This window comes from Cheilinus undulatus, linkage group 15 (assembly GCF_018320785.1).
Source record: "Cheilinus undulatus linkage group 15, ASM1832078v1, whole genome shotgun sequence".
Lineage (NCBI taxonomy): Eukaryota > Metazoa > Chordata > Actinopteri > Labriformes > Labridae > Cheilinus > Cheilinus undulatus.
In genome coordinates, this window is record NC_054879.1 from 18183608 (window position 1) to 18205801 (window position 22194).

The 22194-nt window shown below is 39.3% G+C and overlaps 1 protein-coding gene across 1 annotated transcript in view; it reads right to left on the minus strand.

The window, feature by feature from the left end:
* The window catches only part of LOC121522718 (ephrin type-A receptor 6-like), a 237683-nt gene that overhangs the window by 6305 nt on the left and 209184 nt on the right, over positions 1–22194 (minus strand). Inside the window, exons 9-14 of the mRNA XM_041807340.1 lie at positions 16618–16688; positions 13904–14029; positions 13210–13395; positions 5990–6051; positions 5411–5620; positions 2462–2611 (exon numbers count right to left, since the gene is read on the minus strand). Of these exons, the coding sequence (XP_041663274.1) occupies positions 2462–2611; positions 5411–5620; positions 5990–6051; positions 13210–13395; positions 13904–14029; positions 16618–16688 (805 nt within the window). The remainder of the gene's footprint in view (positions 1–2461; positions 2612–5410; positions 5621–5989; positions 6052–13209; positions 13396–13903; positions 14030–16617; positions 16689–22194) is intronic.

Below are 22194 nucleotides of genomic sequence, written 5' to 3' on the forward strand. Positions count from 1 at the left end.
CAACCCAAAGTTCCTCACAGAAGCTTTGAGCAGCCAAAATAATGAGAAAACATGAGGTTAAGAGGTGGAAGGTCTAGGCTGCATGATCACTATTTGGATTAATCAAGTCTTTGCAAAATGATGTCTTGTATTTAGCCAATTCAGCTCCTGTTTCTAAGCCCTTTTGATGCATAGCTGATGTGGTTCAAAAACTAAACTTCCCCCTTAGTTATCACTTTCTGTGTAAAACAATAAAGTTTGAACTTGGCCTCTAAAACTTATTTTTACAACTAATCACAAACATATTTAAGCAGATGAAGTACCAGCAGTAGATGTGTATCATGTCTCTGTGGGAGCAGAGATCTGTGTATCTTTCGTTGGGAGCTATGGTAAGTGGCTGACCAGGATAAGATACTGCTGGCTGGTTGACAGCGTTGCTGGGCTTTTGCCTTGGAAAGCATTTCTTAGCAATTCCCCAACATCACAAATCCGCCCCCAACCCTGGGACCTCAGTAAATGTGTGTGTGGGGCTGTCTGCGTAAAGATGTGTATAACACTTTGTGTAAAGGGTTGAAGGGATTACGGTGGGGCTTTCACACTCAGCGGAGAGAGGGATGGATCTGCTTCCTTCGCGGCTCTTCCAATCCCTGACCACAGCCCTGGGATCAGCGGGTTGCTCCGCTGCAGTGAATCCACAGCTTTAAACTCCCCATCTACCGGACCAAAGTCCTCTGAACCTCTGACCTTTACTGCTCTTTCCCTTTTCCTCTCACTCATCTTTTTCTTCCTTTTGGTGAATCTCAGCAGTGTTTCTGTTCCTCCCCTCCCCTCTCTCAGAGGTAAGCCTTTGATGTGGGAAAACAGTCAGGGAGCAGGTTGAAGGGCAGCAACTCTAACAGATTTATTGAAAAGTAAACTAAGAATTTACTCAGCAGAGCAGGACTTGAATGTAGAAATAGATATTGACTTAAATTGTAAGGTTGGACAGCAATGCTTATGGGGAATGTTTAAGTCAACACGAAGCGATCTCTTCCTTTTTTAATTATCATTACTGAGAGGCCCTTAAAAAAGACCACCTCTGACCTTGACAATATTTCATGTTCTAAACTCATATATATAACATAAAAAAAATTCCTGGCAGATGAAATTTTTTGAACCCCTGCCTCTCTTAAATGCACCTGTTATACCCAGTCATGTTACTGACCTGTCTCCAATTAACTTAACTAGCTGCAAAATTCTCCTAGAGCTACTTTAAAAAAAAAAAAAAAAATCAGTACCACTTACTTTTCTAACCATATGTTGCCCTGTCCCTATTGTTTTAAAATACGTGGCTGCCGTCAAGGTCAAACTGAGTTTTAAAAAAATCCTGAATTGGTAAAATGTCTCTATTTCAACATCCTCTATGTTCTTTATGCTCTATTGTGAATAAAATTTAGGTTTCGAGTTTTGAAAATCATTGCATTCTTTTACATTTATTTTACACAGTGCTCCAACTTTTTTGGAATTGGAGTTGCACGATGAAGTCTTACTGGTTTGCTTTCATCCTTCTGTGTGACATAAATAAATATACACAGGATTAAAATTTTTAAATGAATGAAGATTAATGTTTACTCCCTTTTTTCTTTCACTCTAACAGCCTCAAAAATTTCCCATCAGGCATTCCTAACAAATCACACTTAAAATCTGTTTGGTCACAGCATAGTAGAGGCAGGACTTGTGCTAAAATTAACTATTTGGGCTGTGTTGCTACAGGCTGCATTAAAATCATGTCATTTTCTTTTCTTAAGAGCACAAATGCTGACTTTAAAATGCATCTTACAATTTTGCTCTTATTTTTTATGTATAAACTCATCAATAGAACATTTTAATGTAATTGTCAGTAGTTAAAGGGGACATATTTGACCATTTTAAGACAAGTTTATATTGGTCTCAGAGGCCCCCAAAACATGCCTGTGAAGTCTGTTGCTGAAGAAACACTCCAGTATAGGATTTTTGTATGTCTAAAACCCCCTTTGTTTCAGCCCTGCTCAGAAAGAGCTGTTTCTGTGTCTGTGGCTTTAAATGTAACTTGGCTGTCTGAACCCGCCCCTGACTCCGTCCCTCTCAGGAAATGGATGTGGCTGAATGGATGTGGCTCTCCTGATCCCCCTCTCAGCTGGCAGCTGAAGAGAGGAGGGCAGAACTTTCATACAAATAAGGAGAGCCAACCAAACCTGGGGGTGGTGCTAACTCCCCACATGACATCATGAAGAGGAAAATCTGAGAACAGCTTGTTTTAGCACACATTTTTTGAAAGGTGGTGGGGCGGGGGGGGGTTCTGGCACTTGAGGGGATTGTGGACAGGCCAGGGGCACATATTTTTGCTAGAAATGCCTGAAAAAGTGATTTTTGCATAATATGTCCCCTTTGATATCATCTCTTCCCCACCTCAGTGAAAACAGCCCGGATTGGCCCCTTGTGTTGTTGCCATGACAATACTCACATCTTGATTAGACATTTCCCAATATGGCCGCTCCCCATATGACATCACTTCCCACATAACGATGCCATAACTCCACGCGTCACTAGCTGAGGAGAATTTCCTGTATGAGATGGCCTCAGGAGCAGTCCATCGGATGGGGATCTTTCCACCCTGTTAATACACACAAAGCTTAGAAAGTAAGCAAACACATAGTCAAACATGAATATCTGCACTTTGAAGACACCCTGGAACTGTTGTTGATTTCCACTGATTGAAAACATGTTTTTGTGTAGGCCAGCTTCTTTGTAAATCAATCAAGTTCACTCAGTAGTCTGAATTCTGAAAAATCCCTTTCCAGTAGGTCTGACTAGCAGTTAAAACACAGATCACTTATAACATTTTAACAGCTGTCTCATCTGTTTTTAATTTTGAGTCCAGACCCATCACCTTTCTTTCACTTCACTTCCCCTCACCTTTCTCTTCCTCTCTGCACTGCTTACTATTTTCTCACTTCACCTTACCTGTCCTTTTCCCTCTCCTCACCTCACCCATCCCTTACTATCTTGATTTCAACGTCCGTTCAGTGCTCAAACTTGGTCAACTCGGAGCCCTAAACACAGCAATTCCTACACACAATAACCTCAAAACGAACCAGGAAATGGAGGTCACAGTGGGCTCAGACAGATTTACAGAACATCGTCTTTTCAGCACAAAAGACTTTGAAGTGAAGCTTTTGCTATCTGGGGGAACTCCATCTTAAACCTGTTAATGGGGGAAAAAATAAAAGAAAATTTTAGCAGAGATTTAAAAATTATTTTTGTTTACATGCAGCGTGTCTCCTCTCTAGCCCATGGTGTTTAGCTTTTTGATGACTGCAGAGATTGGAGAATAGAGTTTGTTGGTGCATCAGACAAGTCTGTTTTTTGTTTCGGATGATAAAAGGCATCAACAGCTGAACAGGTGGTAGGGGGTGTCTTTTAAACTTTTGGTACATCTCTGTAATTGAGTTATATACTGGTTTTCTACTCCTGTCTTTCAGAGCCCTGGACTTTCAACTCTTCTTCTAATGAGGTTCTCTTACAAAGCCAGAGGCGGACCAGCCGCCTGACAGTAAATATGACTAAATTGAGAAAACATTCTATCATAGCACTTTGCTGCTCATTACTGCTGTGCTGGTCTAAATGATGATAAAACTGTCTCAGGGTTTGTTTTCAAATCAGCCAGTTATTCTGAAATCAGATCAGCACAACAGCTTCCAGAAAAATACATAGTTAGAGACACCCTCATGCTGCATTTAAAGAACTAACAGTTGGTAGACAAAAAGACAAATGAAGAAACATCACTTTGTAATCAAAATTATGGAAGCAGTACTCAGATGTTGATGGGATATTGATGGACTCTAGCAATATTTTTATCACAGTGTTTTTGAATGCAAATATTTCTTTCTTTTATTCTTCTGTCTAGTCTTCAGTGTTTCAGATATGGTTCAGCAGGGGAAGTAGATTCAAGCCAAAGTGTCATCTTTAGGGTTTCAATGCCAAAACTACCACACAAATGAATAAATTATGACAATCTAAGGAGGTTTTAGCTGATAATTAAACAGGACACAAATGATTATTGTTTCTGTATGAGCTACAAAAGCTAACAAGACCATCAGCAACAAGACTGACTACTTCTATGTAGTTATTTCTAATGCCCGAAATAGATCCACTGGGGCATTTATAAGATGTAGTGAGTTAAAGCAAACAGCAGAAACAGAAACATTATAACCAATAAAGATTCACAGTGAGTGATAAACTTGACTGTTAAAATACGGCAGGGGAGGTCTTTCATCAGACAACTCGACTCGGACAGGTACTGAACAAGTCAAAATTGACACAAACAGGTTTGGTGAACTTTAATGATGCCAACCAATCAGAGTGTTTTAAGTGTATCCAATTTCAGTCCGATTCGGTGTTGGAGTCACTATCAGGCATGATTTGAAGGTGGGACATCCTGAGAAGATAGTAAGACTATTTGCCCTGATAATCATATCTTAAATGACAAACTGCAAATACATGTACATGTTTTTCAGGTTTAATGAAGTGTTTGAATGTAATCATATATTATTTCATGCATTTGTGCAAAAAACTAGCTGTAAATGCAGTAATATTTTTATTACCTCCACCAAGGAGGTTATGTGATCGGGTGGGTTTGTTCGTTTGTTAGTTAGTTTCTTAGTTTGTTTGTTAGCAACATAACTCAAAAAGTTGTGGACGGATTTTGATGAAATTTTCAGGAAATGTCAGAAATGGCATAAGGAAGAACTGATTAGATTTTGAGCGTGATCCAGATCACTGTCTGGATCCAGGAATTTTTTAAAGGATTCTGTACTATTGGGAGATAGGGCTAATGGCGGAGGTCTGCGCTTTCTGAGTAATTTTCTAGTTCCTATTGAATTTTACTTCGTTTTACACATTTTGACAGAAAAATGGACGTTATACTGTTCTATGGGAGGGTTCAGTTAGGGTTAGGACATTACATCACACTGGCCAACAATGTGGGACAACAAGGGAAGATGTAGGATTCCTGGGTGAACAGGAACACCAAAAAAATGATGTGTATAAAGTGTAATGTGCACAGAAGAAGTGTTTTGCGAAGTTTCACACAGGTGAAAGCAATATCTCACATGTGAATCAATATGACATTACACTGGACAATACAAGATATCAATACATATTTTTTAATCAAGTCATATATGACAGTAGTTTTACATGTTTTTTCAGTTCTTTGTTTTATAATTTGTTGATATGTTTTTGGAAGGTTTTATGATGTTTTTACTGCACTCTTGTGATCTATGAAGTAATGTTTTTCTCTGTTGTTTTGTACCATTGTTACACAACAAATATCTAACTGGTGTTTGTGTCTATCTTAATTTGAGCTGCGTACCAGTATGTATTCATTTAGCTTGTTTTGATCAGGCTGCCGTACCGTTGTGGTGTAAGCAGCCTCTGGGTCATCCTCTAGGACTCTCGACAAGCCGAAGTCTGAGACTTTACACACCAGGTTGCTGTTGACCAGGATGTTCCGAGCTGCCAGGTCTCTGTGAACGTAGCCCATGTCTGATAGATACTTCATTCCTGCAGCAATTCCACGCAACATGCCGACCAACTGGATGACAGTAAAGTGGCCATCGTGTTGCTGAAAGGGAGAGGAGAAAACACACAAAAATTACTGACTTGGAAAGAGACAATAGAGGATTAAAAAAACAATGATATCACATGAAATGATGGAGAAAAATGAGTGCTGAGAAGGACTGACAAAAGAATAAATGTCAATAATTTGATGGTTTCTAGTGAAAATTTTCAATGGCTACATGATAAAAAGTATTTTGCTCAAAATTAAGCAGGCAGTTTATTAACAAGGGCAAAATCATACTGTAAATGTAGTTTTGGCTGTGTTCTTTTATTGCTTTTGTCTTTTAAAAACCATTCCTATCATCTTTTTAACATTATGCCTGGAGTGGACAGAGAAACATAATCCTCATCCACCAAAGAACCTAAAGCTCACCCTCAGGAATGAGTCCAGCGATCCATTCTCCATGTACTCCACCACAATCATCACAGGCCTGCCTGCAAACAGAACAACATAAGAATACCTCTTATTTTAGCATTTTTATTCTGTGAGAATAAAAACTGATTTACAGCAAAAACAGTCTACAGTGGGCGTAATAGGCAAGACAGGACACAGGGCAGCAGGCTCTCACAGTCAAACAAAGATTTTCCCATGTATTTTTGAAGGTAAGCATGAAGGTTAAAACTTCATTGAATCAAACAGCTTTAGGCTGTGTGTTCAGAAATTCAATATATGTAAATTTGACCATCAGCTATTGCTTTATTTGTTTATCCCTTTACATTCTAGGTAGGCTGATGGGTCAGGATGCAGCAGCAATCTCCAGTCCTGAAAAATGAAGCCAATGCAGAAGTGTGAAAAATTGCAATGCAGCAAGTGCTCGCTTGAGGCTGGCTGCAGGAACACCGTAAGTCCCGTCTGAACACCTGATAAACAGCCGGTTTTTACCATAGAAATAACCTGGTTCACAGCCTGGTTCAAAACACCAAAAGTGTCTCATTAGCTAATGTCTTCATGTGCCCTCACTGTACAGGGGATGAATTTTTTTGTACCACAATCGTTCAGATTATATTTAGGAAAAACCTCACTGCACACTGATTGGCTTGTCTCATTTGATTGACAGACTGACAGGCAGAAGCTATGTTTCTGTCAACCAGAATGCTATCTAGCTAGCTGACAGGAAGTCGAGCTTAGTGGGCGGGCTGGTAGGTTGATCCAAAGTTCAGTTGAGACTGCGATTTCAATATGGAAGTCGCTGCGGATTGGCTTCCAAAGCAGTTTGAGTCCGCCTATTGTAAGCAGGCGGCCGACATCACACAGGGTTTGTGCAATTCTTTCTACAGTCTATGGTCTGGATCCAAAAGTGGGTTGTGGAGCCTTTTTCAGAGGGCTGATTTAAAATCTAAAAGCACACATTCTTCAAAGTGAAAACACAAAAATTTTCAAATGCCCTTGCAACTTTTATCATACATTATGCAAGCTTCTGAACTTTTGAAAATCTCCATACTGATACAGGAAAATATCTGAAGAAAACAGTGTTAATCAAACTATTTGTTTATGAACACTAAACATTTGATCATAACATTTAGAGTTGTGGACTGGTTAACTAGAGCTGAAAAAACACCATTTCAGATATGTGTGTAGGGCATTGTGTATGCACCTGTCAGTGTGAGACAGGGAAAAGAAAGAGGCTGAGATAAACACACAGTACCAGCTTTTTGATGCATCAAGTCAAGAGGCTGTTTTTATAAAACTTTTCTATCTCAACATGTTACACCTGCTGAAGTGGACCTGTTCAGTATGCACTACAGTTTGTCTTTGACATGAAACATTAGTTAGAAACACGTTCAAACAACATGTCTCTGTATAAATGTTAGTATTTCCCAGCAGAGGATCCCTACAGAGTAACAGATTGACCGCTTTACAGCTGAGAAGGCAGTTGTCCAGGCCTGTGTGCTGCTGAGCTGTTAGACATGGTGAACTGCTGGAAAGAGAAATGAAAGTGTGACTGTGGTGAAGTAACACTGTGATATGACACTTCAGATTCAAGACAGCTGTTCCCCTTACACGGGAATGTGAAAAATGTTACAATAGAAGGTGGAAGGAGATTCATACTGCAAGTATTACATAGTAAATGATAAGCATTCAAATTTAAAGGACTTGTAGTGTTAAAGTTTCTATAATGATTGTGCCCATAGTCTAATCGAGAGACTGCCCTCAGGTGCTTTCCCATGAACACTTTGAGATTTTTGCTTCATTAAAACTTTAAGAACTTAGTGGTTAGTCTAGTTAACAAGTTAGGTTTCCTCCACTGCCAAGACAGGCAATAGGCAATACAGGCTATAATCTAGAGCACTACATTCTAGTGGGCGCCAGTGTGACACTCAAACACTCTGAATGATGCCCCAAATGTAAAACAATAAATGGGAAGTACTCTCCTCTGCTCCACCTGATTAAGTCTCTCTCTCTCTTTCAGATGTGTGCACACTGTGCACTCCAGGACAGTAGAAGGAGAGGAGAGATACCAGAGTTTTCAGATCCTGTCTGGAAAATTTGAATTCAATCTCTTCTGATTGATTTAAAAAGGGAGGTTTAAAACCAGACCCTGACATTACTTCTTCAAAATGTTGATTAATGCCACTATTACACTATATTGTGATCATTGTGAAGTGTGGTACTGTGATTGATGCCACCTTTGCAATTAGACAGTATGTGCAATTTCCTCTCTGCAGGATATCCCACAGTCAACTGTAAGTGCTATTTTAAGAAAGTGCAAGCATTTAGGAACAACAGCAACTCAGCCACAAAAGGAAGACCACCTAAAATCACAGAGACTGCTAAGGCACCAAAAAATTCCACTATCATTAATATATGCACCAAAATGGTGCAGTGGGAGCCTCGCTAAAGTGCCAATGGCCAAGCAGCTGCATGCAAGCCTCACATCACCATGAGCAGTGTAAAGCACACTGACAGTGGAAACAGAGTGACACTGCAGAGTGATAAATTATGCTTTTCTGTTTGGCAGTCAGATAGGTGAGTCTGGGTTTGGTAGATGCGAGAAAAACGTTACCTGCCTTTCTCCTTTGCCAAACGTGAAGTTTGGTGAAGAGGGATAATAGCAACTCACTGTACAAATACAGTATTATTATTATTGTTAGCATTTTTTATTATCACTATTATCATTATTACAATGCCCCTGTTGTTGTTATTGTCAGGCAGCCAAATACTTTTGTCTACTGAGTCATATAGAAAAATGTGTAATTGCAGGAAAACTTGCTATAATGGGCATTTAAAGATGTCAACATAAATACATAGAACTTGCCCTCCTACTTTGAATGTTTAATGATCATTGTTTTGCATTAATAAAAATAAGTATGCAGCACGCAAAAAAGGTATTAGTTTTGTACAAGGGGAAAACAGTGCATGAAATGTTTATTTTTGAAATATCCGACTGATCAATAAGGTTGAATAACTGTGTGCTAAAAATGGATATAACAACACAAGAGAGCACCCCTTTAACTGGAAGCATCCTATAAAGAGCACATGCTTTGTGTTGTGTGACTAAAATGCTAGACATTTTACTGCTGCACTGCAAAATCTCAAGTATAAGCAAGTTTATATGTCTAATTCCATGCCAAAAAACCTAACTATACATATTTTAAGCCCTGTTCATCTGACAAGTCCAGAAAAAACTACTACTACTAAAGTACTACTACTGAGTTGAAATGGTACATGTGAGGAGCTGAATTATTGCAGACAGGAAACAGAATAAATTAACTTAATTTGGAAAAAAAAACAAAAAAAAACAGCTATGTAAAATTTCAAAATCAGCTAAACTTTCAGACTGTATTACCACCAAAGGAAAAATCACAGCAGATATTTAGATTGAGGAGGCACAGGCAGAGCCGTGTTTACTGAAGACCAGATAAGCACCGTAATCTTATCATCATACCCTTTTTCAGAACCTTTTTTCTCATCCCCATTCCAGGAGGGAAAGACAGGAAATTATTTGATCAAGCTTAGCTTTTCTGAGCTAATTAGCAAGGTCTGGAAACAATATTATGCTGTGAAGAGCCTGAACGAAAACAAACGCACCTGTTTACAGTCTAATGTGTCACCTGCTATTTCAGAGCAGGTATCGCAGTCAGTCACAGCACAATACTCCCAGTAATTAGTCTCTGAAGAACAGCAACAGATGTAGGGAGGGAAAGATGGAGAGAAGACAGAGAAGTGATACCCAAAGCTGATACCTTTCTACATGACGCTTCATTGCCTCAGGCATAAACTGGTTCTGATTGTGTGACATGGTGTGTAGAATGTGATGCACTACAGCATAGGCAGTCATGGGAAGTGGTTTGCTCTGATGACTTCATCACTGCGTAATAAATACAGGTGACTAGAAAGTACATACCTACTTTTTTCTTCTATTAGGTTTAACCCTTAACCCTTAAATCAACCAATACCATTATGTTTACTTGTGATTTTTAAAGGTACACATAGCAAACCACAAAATTGGGGGTTCAATCCTCTGTCAAATGCTGTCACTGGGTGAGACACCCAAAATTGCTTTCACTGTTGCACCAATGGTATGTGAATGACACTAGTTAATACTGATGGACACTTTACGCAACAGCCTCCTCTATTAGTGTGGTTGAATGTGACAGTTTGAAAATTATTTGATAATTCAGCAGACTAGAAAAAAACTGTGATAAAAGCTCAGGTCCATTTACTATTAATTTTGGTAAAAACTCTTAAGTGCACCATGGTCCAATATTTATTTTTGAAAAGGCTAAAAAAAAACTTAAAATGAAAGAAAGTTACAAATAAAAATGATTAAAGCTCTTAAAGGTCAGATGTACTGTGCTCAGAAGTGTTTTCAAAAACTTCTGAAACAGCTTTTGTTCAGAAACATTTTTCTGTCTGCTCAGTGCAGCCAGTCAATATTTTTGACCTCTGGTAAGATAAAAAAAGAGTCCTTAATCACATCAGCAACTCAAAATGTTCTTTTTATCATCATTTTTTATTTTTTATTTTTTTTTGCCAGAGAAATCATCTCAGTGTTGTGTGGGAGTTTTTTTTGGTTCCACTCGATCGCCTCAGAGATGGCAGACTATAAAACTACAGTTAAATCTATCAGTGCAAAACATCAGCAATCAGCAGCTTTAATGAAATAATGGCAGTATTGGCTTCTAAAGAGCCTTATCTGCCGAGTCCTTGTCAGCGGGGTCAGAGCTGAGGAGTGTCCTCTATTTACATTCAGGGAGGGGTAGGAAGTCATCAAGGGACACATTTATATTCACAGCCATGTCTTAGTTTATACACCCCCTGTAAAAACAACCATATGTTGCACTGGGTGAGCCCCGTAAAACAGAGCTCGTTAACAAGTCCACACACAGTCGCAGACACACATACACGCCTCTGTAGATAAAGCATATTCCTGCACAAAAACAGGGCATTAGAATATACATGACCCGGCACGCTGGCCTCTCACAACAATAGAACTCTGTTGAGGTTATAGTTTTTATTCTGCACAATGTATGAGGAGAGGAACCAAGTCTTTTAACCTGGAAAAAGCTAAAATATCAATTATTGTATCCCTACAAATGTGACTGCTGCTCTCACTTTTATACAATTTCCCATATTGCCTTTGTAACAACATGATGGCTGTAGGGACACTAACTACAACCTACAGTCATCTTTCAATCAGAGTGTGTAATTAGATCCCCCAGTCTATATGCTGAAGTGTCCTTGCACAAGACACTAAACCCAAAATTGAACTCATCGGATTAGCCAGTGATGTGTGAATGAGTATTAATGGAATAAGTGAAATCAGGACTCTCTAACAGCTTCTGCCATCGGTGAACGAATATGACCATGAAGGGGTGAATGTTATATGTAATGCAAAAACTCTTGGCACTTTTAAGACAAAGTTTTGTGCTGCATTTAAGCCACCACTTAGCATAAAAAAGCCGTAGGATCTCTTTTTGACTGGGGGCTCAGTAGGTAGAGTCAGTCGTCTTGCAATCAGAAGGTCATGGGTTCAGTTCCTAACTCCTGCAGTCAAATGTTGATATGTCCCTGAGTAAGACACATAACCCCAGTTTGCCCCCACTATTTTGTCGGTGGTGTTTAAATGGGTTTCAAAGTGTATGTATGCGATTAGCTAATGCTGATGGCCAATTCTCTAAAGCAACCTTAGACATCAGTGAATGTATGGGTGTGAATGGGTAGGTGTGACCTGTGGTAAAAAAGTGCTTTGAGTAGTCAGATGACCAGAAAAGCGCAACACAAGCTCTAGTCCATTTACCACTACTAGGTTAGAAATGTCTTCTTGTACCAAATGTCTCTATCAGTGCTTTCATACTTACATACACTCTGCAATTTTCATCTGATTCAGACACGAAACTTCAGTTGAATGACTCACTTGGAAGTCACATGGACTTTCACTCGGGTAGTGCGCTGTTTTTCATGCAGTCTATGGGGGGTAAGACAGCCAACCGTGACCTGATCATAGCCTGACTTGTCAGATGGATTTCTGACATGTTTGATATTTTAGTCATTTAACTCCAGAGACTCCCACAGTGACAGCATGGCCATGAGCAGAATCCTCAACTATGAGGCTTTTTTACTTTTGAAAGCAGTCAGATGACGTCCTAAATCACCATGAAAACAGCAGGAATGGACCCCCCCCCCAGTAATGCAGGAAGTATTCCTCCAGCTGACACAGATGGCACTGCTGGCAATGAGAGAGAGAGGAAGAGAGAGGATATGACGAGATACCACTTCAGCTTTTGTATGTGAGATGTTCTCAAGGTAAACTCTGCAGATTTTGTCAAAGTCTGTCTCAACTTCACTCATACAGTGTGAGCTCTCAGGTCGTGCACAGCCACTGGACCGTATAGTGTGAGCACAATGGTTGTGCATCATAAGCGATTCAGTCACACAGTGTGAGCAAACATTCTGCAATGGCTGTCATAGAGTCAGCTTGAAATCGCACAGTGTATGTTCGGCTTTAGAACAAACAGTATGTGCAAAGCAAGCAGCTAAACAATTCATACAGACTCAACCTCAAATCTTTTGATCCCAGCCCCCTTGTTAAATCTTAGTGTTGAATTGAGGTGAGTTTATGTGAGAAAGGTAAAATTAAGGAAAATTTTGTTTTCAGTTTGCCGGTGTTGACTGTAATAACCATGGAGTGCATGATGCATTAATATAAAAACAAACACATCATGGTAGCTTCAGACTGTGTCACTTCATCTGTCATTTCCATGTCATAATTTTATTTCAAGTTCTTTATCTTGAGGTCCCAATCTGACTGGAATAATGTCCCCCTTTGAGATGCATGTGTGATCCATTAGCAATTTCTGAGGCAGACTGCCTAAAATGTTCATAGAAATGTTCAGGATTACATGTTTGAATTAAAGGTAAATTTCTGGCAGAAAATCAGACATAAAGAAGAGGCAGTGAGACTTTACATCTATCAGTACATGGCATCAAACACATCAGTGCTTACATTTGGCATTGACAACAAGTGTGAGGAATGGACAACATCTTATATATAGGCAGACTTTTGCTGAAGAATTAAAAATAGCTCAGTTCCATCAGTGACATCAGTGACCTAAAATAAATCAAATCACATTTCCCACCATCTCACTTACTTTTTGTGACCACACCCTCCAGCCTGATGATGTTAGGGTGATCAAACTGGCCCATGATTGATGCCTCACGCAGGAAGTCTCGCCTCTGACGTTCCACGTAGCCTCCTTTCAGTGTCTTTATTGCCACGGCAATCTCCTTCTTTCCTGGGGTTCTCAGGCGTCCGCTGCACACCTCACCAAACTCCCCTGAAGCACATAAACACACACACACATAGGGAAAGTAAAGAGTTTATCACTTGATTCAATCAACAGGTTCCACTTGATACCACATGGGGGCAGTGTTGCAGTTCCAATCCAAACTCCAGCATCACTGGCTCCTCTCTGATTAGTTAAACTTGATGAAACTCACCCTCTCACACCTAAAAAAACCTTCAAATCTATTATTATACTCTATTTTGTTCTCTAAACCTGTTACAATTTTAATAATCCTACAGTCTGTGCAGAGAAAATGACAGTGAGACACCAGGAAATGGAAAAAGCTTCCTCTTAAGTGTGCACAATGGAGTAGAGAGGGTTCATGGCAATTATAGTAGTTGAATGAAAATAGATCATCTCCTACCACACATTAAAACGCTATTGTAAATCTGACCAACATGAAATGCTGCTTTCCCCCACACAGTGAAGAGGAAACAAATCAGCGGGATAAGTGGAAGAGTGTGTAACTATGTGTGTGCAGGCATGTGGGTGTGTTTACCTGCTCCTATCACCCTCTCAATGCGAATCCGGGATGGGTCAATCTCTTTGGTAAACTCATGGATGGCCTGTGTGGGATCTTCATATGTGTCAGGGTCCACGTAGGTTTTTATTCCTGGGAAGGGGACTTTGGGGAGAGAAAGAAAGATAGAGTAATGATTAGCGTGAGTTTCTGTCTTTATGGGTCTGTGGAAGTTAGATAAGCTACAGTCAGAAGACTAATTTTAGTAAATGGACACAAAAGAAACAGATAAAAATAAAATAATACATCCCCTGATTTTAAGTGGAAAACAAGCATTCAAAATAAGAAAACTGACAAAAAAGAACAAAATGAGAGGAAACGCTGTTAAAGAAAGTGTAAACAAATTAGATTCACTCCCTCCTTATTGTAGTCACACAGACACAAACTTAACCATCTTAGTGTTGATGACAGGCTCAAGCTAGACACTGATAATATGGTATGAAAAATGCGTTTTTAAATGTAATAAGGGGGGCAGATGGCTTAGTGGGAGGTCATGCCCCATGTATGCGGGTGGTCCAGGGTCAAGCCCTCTGTTCCCAAAGTCCATCTTGAGATGGGTAAAAAGAGTTTCAGGTATGCAGCCTGGACCTTCTCCAGAAAAATGTATGTCGTGGGGAGCTAGTCACTTTAAATGGTTTTAAAAGTAGATTGAAGGCATTGGAGGAAGATGTATCAGGATGTAGATGTTTTGACTGATGACTTTCTGATCTAGGTCTCGGGATTGGTTGATCTGTGATTTGTAGTGTTTTTATGTTTAATGTTTCATGTCTGTAACTGTGAATGTGCTGCTGCCTGTCTTGACCAAGACACTCTTGTAAATGAGATCTGTAATCTCAATGAGGCTTTCCTGGTTAAATAACTAAATTTAAGGCACAATTCATACTACCACTTTGGCCACCATGACTTTTGTTACATGCTGTCCTTTCCCTCTCTCTATGCTTCTTGTTTATATCTCTACAGAGTGCTTGAGCTATCATTATAGAAAAAAGACAATATCACATATTACCTGCAGCTGGTATCTTGACTTTCATAAATTACATTTCAGTTATGCTATTTTTCATCAACATTGCAGGAGTTATCCACTGTAATAATGGATGATTCTGCCCATCATAAGGATAGCTTAGGTTCCACTTATTACTTTCATAAAAAGCAGGAAGTTGAAAACGTCCCCATGTGTGTTAATCAGTGTTGGCTCTAAAGCAAAGCAGAAGAGCAAAAGCGTAGTCTCCTTCTGAGACTGCATCACAAACACTGGTAGCTTGCTGAGGACGCAGCAGGGAGGCGCACTGAGACTGTCTTTTAACCAGGTCGAGGTTTTAGCCCTTGTTAAAAAGCAAACATCCACCCTGCTGAAGTGTCCTTGAGCAAGTCGATGAACCTTTAACAGGATGCTGCTGTTCGCGCTCTAAACCCTGACCTCCCAGTGGAGATGGAGCCAGACCAAAGCTGTGTTTCTCCTTTAGGAATCGATACAGTAGCTCAAAAACTAAATAACAACAGTCAGATGTCTGTGATGCCTGAATACCAACCCCCTAAGGAGCTCTACTCCTATAAGATGTGAAAGAATTCAACAATAACTGACAAGACCTAAGAGAAGACATTGGAGATGAAGCGTTTACAGAACCATCTCTTAAAAAAGGAAATCATATTTTAATCCTGGACATCAGAGACTTGTACGACAGTTTCTCAGCAACATCAACATTTAATATAAGCTCCAATAACAGCCTTCAGTATCTTTGTCCTCTCCACTTTTCAGCCTTGTTGCCTCATTCCTTCCCCTCTCTGTTGCTTCCCTGTGCAGTTTCTCCTTGTTTCACCCCAGTCTTCATCTCTCTGTTCACTTTCAAACATCTTTCTGATTTTTTTTTTCGCCTTACAGCTCTGATTTCAATTTGTTTGTCTCCTGTCTAGAATGAAAACTTGGGTATTACTGTAAAAGACAAAAGAAGTGCAGACGACACAGAAAAGTACAGGAGGGCAGACAGAAAGTCAAGGGATACAGTTGTGATAGAGATTAATCAGAAAAAAAGGAACTAGTGTAGAACATCAAATGAAACCTGAGGGGAGGTGAAGAGCAGAGTGAGAGACAAGGATGGAGGGGGAGGAAAGAGAGGAAGAAAGATGAAGGAGCATGCTGCTTGAAAGTGCTTTGCTCTGTTGACGTGTTTGACGTCTTCATTCTTGAAACTATCATAAAAATACCACATTTTCCACTTCTTTTATTGCATTTGTAACAACAGGAAGCCAGTGGTGTTTTTGTATTCTGTGAGATTTGTGCAGGGGAGTGTCACTCTTCTGCAAAATTCAAATATGCATTTGCAAAGAAACACATGGGAAATGATCCATACAGCAGTACACTATGTGTGCTGAATGCAAAGAGAGGAGCAGGTGGTTAGCCTGTTAGCTGCTAACTGTGGCTCACACTGTGTGTCTCTTCCTCCTGCTATTGGCATCATTTCATTACAGATTAAAACCTGGCACTTTCACACCAAGTGGAGCGCTTGTGCATTCTGGCAAAAGTTCTTTTCCTTTTAACTTGATGCAAACTGCCAAGCATTTTATTAAAGGTAAAAGAAAAGAAACTTTACAGACTTAGTACTGTCATCATTACTGTGAATATGAAAAATGGCTGTACTCCACCCAACTGTCAGTGAAAGAAAAAGCTTAAACCACAACAAGCCTAATATATTTACCATGTCCATTCTGATAACTGGTCCTCCTTTTCTCTTCTGAAGTCATCTTAGCCTTAAAGTACCACTGACATCTGAAAAACAAAAAAGGATGTGTTATACAACCTGTTGCATTGCAGGTTTAAGTAGAATTAACTGTGAAATGAGAGAATGAAACACATCATGACCTGGTTACAATTTGTTGTAGCTTCAGGGTATAACATGACTTTCAGTCTAGATTTGTGGTAGATATCACAGTTACATACCAGTCTCAGACAAAAGCAAAGCTGTCCATCAGCACCCACCCCCACCATCAGTGTTCAGACTGAGTAATGACCGAGTAATGTCATTTAAATGAAAATATAATGTGTCAAATAAGTAACTGGATATATATTCACTCCCTTCAAGTCAGTATTTAGTACATGCACCTTTAGCTGCAATCATAGCTCTGAGTCTGTGGACAAGTCTCAGGTTTGCACATCTGAACACTGCAATTTTACTCCATTCTTCTTCGCAAAACTGCTCAAGCTCTGTCGGGTTGCATGAAGATGGTCTTAACACACAATTTCAAGTCCAGCCACAAATTCTCTATTTAATTGAGGTTTGTGCTTTGACTCAGCCGCTCCAGAACCTTCACCTTGTTGTCTTTAAACCCTTCTGTGTGGCTTTCACTGTACGCTTAGGGTCATTGTCTTACTGGAAAATAAAACTTCTCTCAGGCCGTGGTTCTCTTGCTGACGGAATAAGATTCTCCTCAGAGATTTTTCCTACATTTATTTTACCCTCTACCTTTACAAGCCTTCCAGGGCCAGCTGCCAAGAAGCATCCCCACAACATAATGCTGCCACCACTGTGCTTCACAGTTGGGATGGTGTGTTTGTCTTTTGATTTAGAATACGTCTTTTAAAATAATGGCTCAAATGTTTGAAAAAAATCTGTGTTTTTGATTTTTGAAACTGTGTGTAGGACCCATAGGAATGTGAAACATTCCTATTGTAGACACTTTTGTGCATTTAAATGGACTCAAGGAACACCCCCTTTAATATACTTTATTTTTATATTAATTTGTAAATTACTTAGTTCAGTTCCAACCTGATATATTCATGCACAAAACACTGGTAGAGTTTAAGCAGGATTATTTGTTGTAAAGTGAGTAAAAGTTACACAGGCATTGTTTGGGGCAGCCGAGTGGTCTTGCTGATGCACAGTTGCGCATGTGTTGCTCAGTAGATCAAGATGCCACGGTATGATGCCACGCTAAACTGATGTGCTTGTGTTCTTGTATTTACAGGTAAGCAAAGTGATAAACTGTGACGAAACTAGGTATAAACATAACAGAACAGATGTGTAACAAGTGTGTGTGGAAACGGACGTCTGTGAATGAAATTAAGTTGTTATGTTGAAGTTTGCAACTTATTTGATACTCTTTGAAGTGCTGCACCTGACATATTTTGCCCGTGAAGATGCTAGTAGTTTATCAGACTTCCTGCTTTAATTTGTGCTGTGTGAGTGTGCAGGATATTTTCAGTGTGTGTGAATGACCGAAGATACAGATTTTATTAGCAGCATGTGTCTGTGAACGAGTAAGTGTACATGTTGTTCAGTAGAATGAGATGCCTGCTGGTATGATGCCACGCTAAATTGCTGTGCTTGTGTTCTTGTATTTACAGTCAAAGTTTATTAAACAAACCCATGCACACCTGGAAGTCCCTGTTTTTGTCCAAGTGTGCAACATGTGCATTGCTGCCAATTCTGGTCAGATCTCCCTTGAAAAGGAGCCCTATGATCTCAATGTGACTAGCTTGGCTAAATATAGTTGATCCACCAGGGGTCTCAAGAAGCCATTGTTTTTTAATGAGGGTTCAAATTATACTATACCATTCCTATGAAAACATGGCGAGAATAGTCTATTCAATACAATTCAATATCCAATGAATTACATTGTGCTTTTGCATTTACTACTCTATAATAAAAGTGTCTTTTAAAGCACTTTTTTTTCTTTGTTTATACCTGAGTGCATACGGTGCCAGTTACTCTATCAACCAGTGCTGTTTTTCATTAAATGTGGATCCATAGAAGCTCTGCGTGGGAGTTTTAGCATTTGGTCAAAATAAACGAAAAGATCAAATACTAAATGAGACTACTTTACTTTTTTATTGCGAAAGCTATAATTAATCAAAACTAAAATAAACTGCAAGGTTGATGAAGGAAAGTATTATATTATGAAAGATGTTGGCAGGCAGGCTGAATTTTGCCTCAGAGGAGAGAGTTTTATAATAATGATGAAGGCGGTGTGATTTGGACAAAAATACACACGCAGATAGGCAGTTAAGAAACTGACATATATTGAAATTCACCCTTTTACTTTGAGTGTTATAGGTCTTCTCTCACAAAATACTTAAAGACATAAGTATTCTATCTTTTCACCCTTTTGTGTGTGCTTGTATGGGCTTATCTGGGCGCTGAGATGCCAAGAGACAGCCAACCACTGATAAAATGCTGCTGCCAAGAAAGTCTAAAAAGCTGAGAGATTAAATGACAGGATCTGCAAAAGACCTCAGACAAATTTATCCAAATAGATCACTGGATGTCACCCCAAAATAAAAAGTGAAGAAAACACCGAGTGTCAGAATCACACTCAGAATCTTGTTCATGGCAAAGTAGAGTGAACAGATGGGAAAATGACTCACAGCATCATGCTTAGCCACATCATTATTTAACCATTACAGCCACCATATATTTAAACATACTTACTTTCATGTCAGACTTTTTTTCCCCAATCTTTTTTGAGTTAAGACAGTGTAGAAAGACTAAAAATTAAGTAAAAAAATGAAAAACAGATCATGTGCAAGAAAAGAAAAACTTTGTTGTAATCATGATCCAGTAAGTTTGGCCATTGTTAAGTTCATTTTTCTTTTCCTGTTGACAGTTTTACAGTACTTTTGATTCAAACCTCCACTTCATTCCAAAATGCTGCTTTTGAGAGGTTTATGATGAGTCCAGTAACAAGTTGGTGGATCTATTTTTCATCCACAGCCACAACTCAGTGGTTAGCTGTTTAACTTGGGATTTATTTCTACAGGCAGGCACATCAAGTGAAAAAGGACAAAACAAACACAACACAAAAAAGAAAGTCAAAAGGTAATTATCTTTGATACAGCATTTTCAGTTTCAGTTCCTTTAAATGGCCTATTACAGTCTGGCTTTACATTGCAGCTCTCAGACCACTACTGTGAGATGCCGCCTCTGTCAGAACAGAAATACATGCTAAAACAAAAAAAAGAAAAAAATTAAAGTGGGCTGAACTTCCAGTAAGGGTTAAGGTTAGGGTTGGGATATCAAAAGTCAAGACAAACCTTATTCTAAAACATTTAATCAAGCTGACTGAACAGTCTGCTTTCAGGAAAAAAATGCTTGTCCGCCAAGAAAACAGTCTAAGGCTGCTAACGTGGCTAAGCTAAACTAACAAAGCTGCGTTAGTTACATCACTTACATAGGTTATGTAGCTGTTTAGCTAATAGAGCTAATGTAGCTAAAGCTAAAGGTCACAAAGATATGTTAGCCATGCATATTGCATAGCTAATGTAGCTAAAGCTTAGGCTAACAAAGCCATTAGTTACCCTGAGTATACCGTTTTTTTCTTTATGCTATTTTCAATAAAGATTGTATTATCCGATTTAGTTACATTACTACGTGGCTAATTAAGCAACATTAGCATTAGCTATGTTTACTAAAGCTGCTAAAGGGCTTACATGGTAATGTTATCTACCTTTCTAGCATAGCTAGCTTTAGCTAAAGCTAACAAAGCTATAGTGAGCCAGTGTTCGTGGAACTATTTCTTTAATACGTCTATACAATATTAAACCCCAGATTAGACTTCTGCCCTTTTCTGTTTTATTGATGAAATATTCATTAGTCTAGAATGATTGTAATGTTGTTATTTCATAGATGTAGGATAATGGCCGGACTTTGTCGATGAATAAAGATGAATGAAAAAAAAATCTTCTGAATACAAGTTATACCGCCAGATTCTGTCACGTCTGTCCCGACAGAGGCAGTGTCTCACAGTAGTGGTCTGTAAGGGGGGGCCCCTGAGAGGTGCAGTCTGCAGCCAGATACCTTCCTATTATTGGTGACACAGGCAACATTTGAGCTAAAAGTTCCTATGGCTTTTAAAGAAAATTAGACCAGAAGCCATCAATGCAAACACATTGATCTGCACAGTTATTAAAGATTTGACATCAAAAGTTTTTATTTCTTCAGCAGCCTTGAATACAATAGGTAAGTTTGCATGCACATTAACTATAATTCATTCCAGTCATTTAACAGGTTTACTGCCATGTCTCAGAAAACAAGCACCAAGGAGGACTGATTTATTGACAGAAGCATGCTGAGTCTGATGCATTAGGTGGCCATACTCCAAAGTTCAGGTAGACGATATCTGACCGTCCGGTTCACCTGATACCTCAGGTAACAGCAATTAATTTTACATTTCCTTCCATCCATGTACTTCAAAATGTTCAACTCCTTCAGATGATAAAACTGTGTCTCTTCTAAAGTCCTAGTCCCATGGCTCACTTTAGCTGTTTTTTTCTTCTTGTCTATCTTCTCTGCATTTATAATGTTCAACTTCTTGATCAAACAAAGCCCATTAAGAAGGATAAACAGAAGGCCATTCTGAGGCCAAGTGAGATGTATACATGCATTTTTCAAAAACCATCTGGCTGTTTAAAGATCAATCATGACATTCAAATACAGTTCTTTTTACCAAGATGCTAGTGACGGATTCAGTAAGAAATGACAACAGTGGAGAAAATGGACTTAAAGGCTGTGCTTACAAGTATTTAGTATGTGGTGCGTGACAGGTGGAGGTGGCAAAGCTTAAGAAGAGCAGTGAGAAGAAAATTAATTATATGAAGGAGGAGAGGGGCTCTGGGTTTTCTCCCAGGACGTATCACTGCGTAATTTCAAAACTTATATGCAATAGTGGGATTAATTAATGACCTTGTGCACAAGGGACACACTCCCCTTTCTCATCAGTGGATTACTTGATATGTTTTTTTAAATATATTTCATCATTTTGAGATAAAACCTTATCTCTGGTATCTGTTTTATACTTACCCTCTAACTCAAGGATACCGTAAAGTACCAAAGTCAATGTTGACACTTTTTACTTGCTCAAACAGCATGCTAATTGTTATCAGAACAGCTGATATTTTTTGGAAAGCATACTATTTTGATTGCTTTGAAAGGCTAGGATGTAGCATCAGAAGAGCTGAGCCCAGAGGCCTGACCTGAACCCCCAGCAGAGACAGAAACAGAGGTCTCACTCTGTCACTTCAGAGTGGAGTCCTCTCTTAACTGTCACTCCAGACATGTCCACCTCCCCCTCAGGCCTGCATCTCCACACCCCTGTGGTCCAGATGAGAGATGCTATCTCCCCCCTGGAGACGAAGCTGAGAGAGCTGAGGGACAGAAGTCTGCAACTCGGCCTGAGTCCCACAGGAAATGACAGACTGACATATGTTGCTGGGTTGAGAATAATTCAGTCATAGGCCGAGATTTTCTTTGCTTATAGGACAAAATCTCTATACAAATATG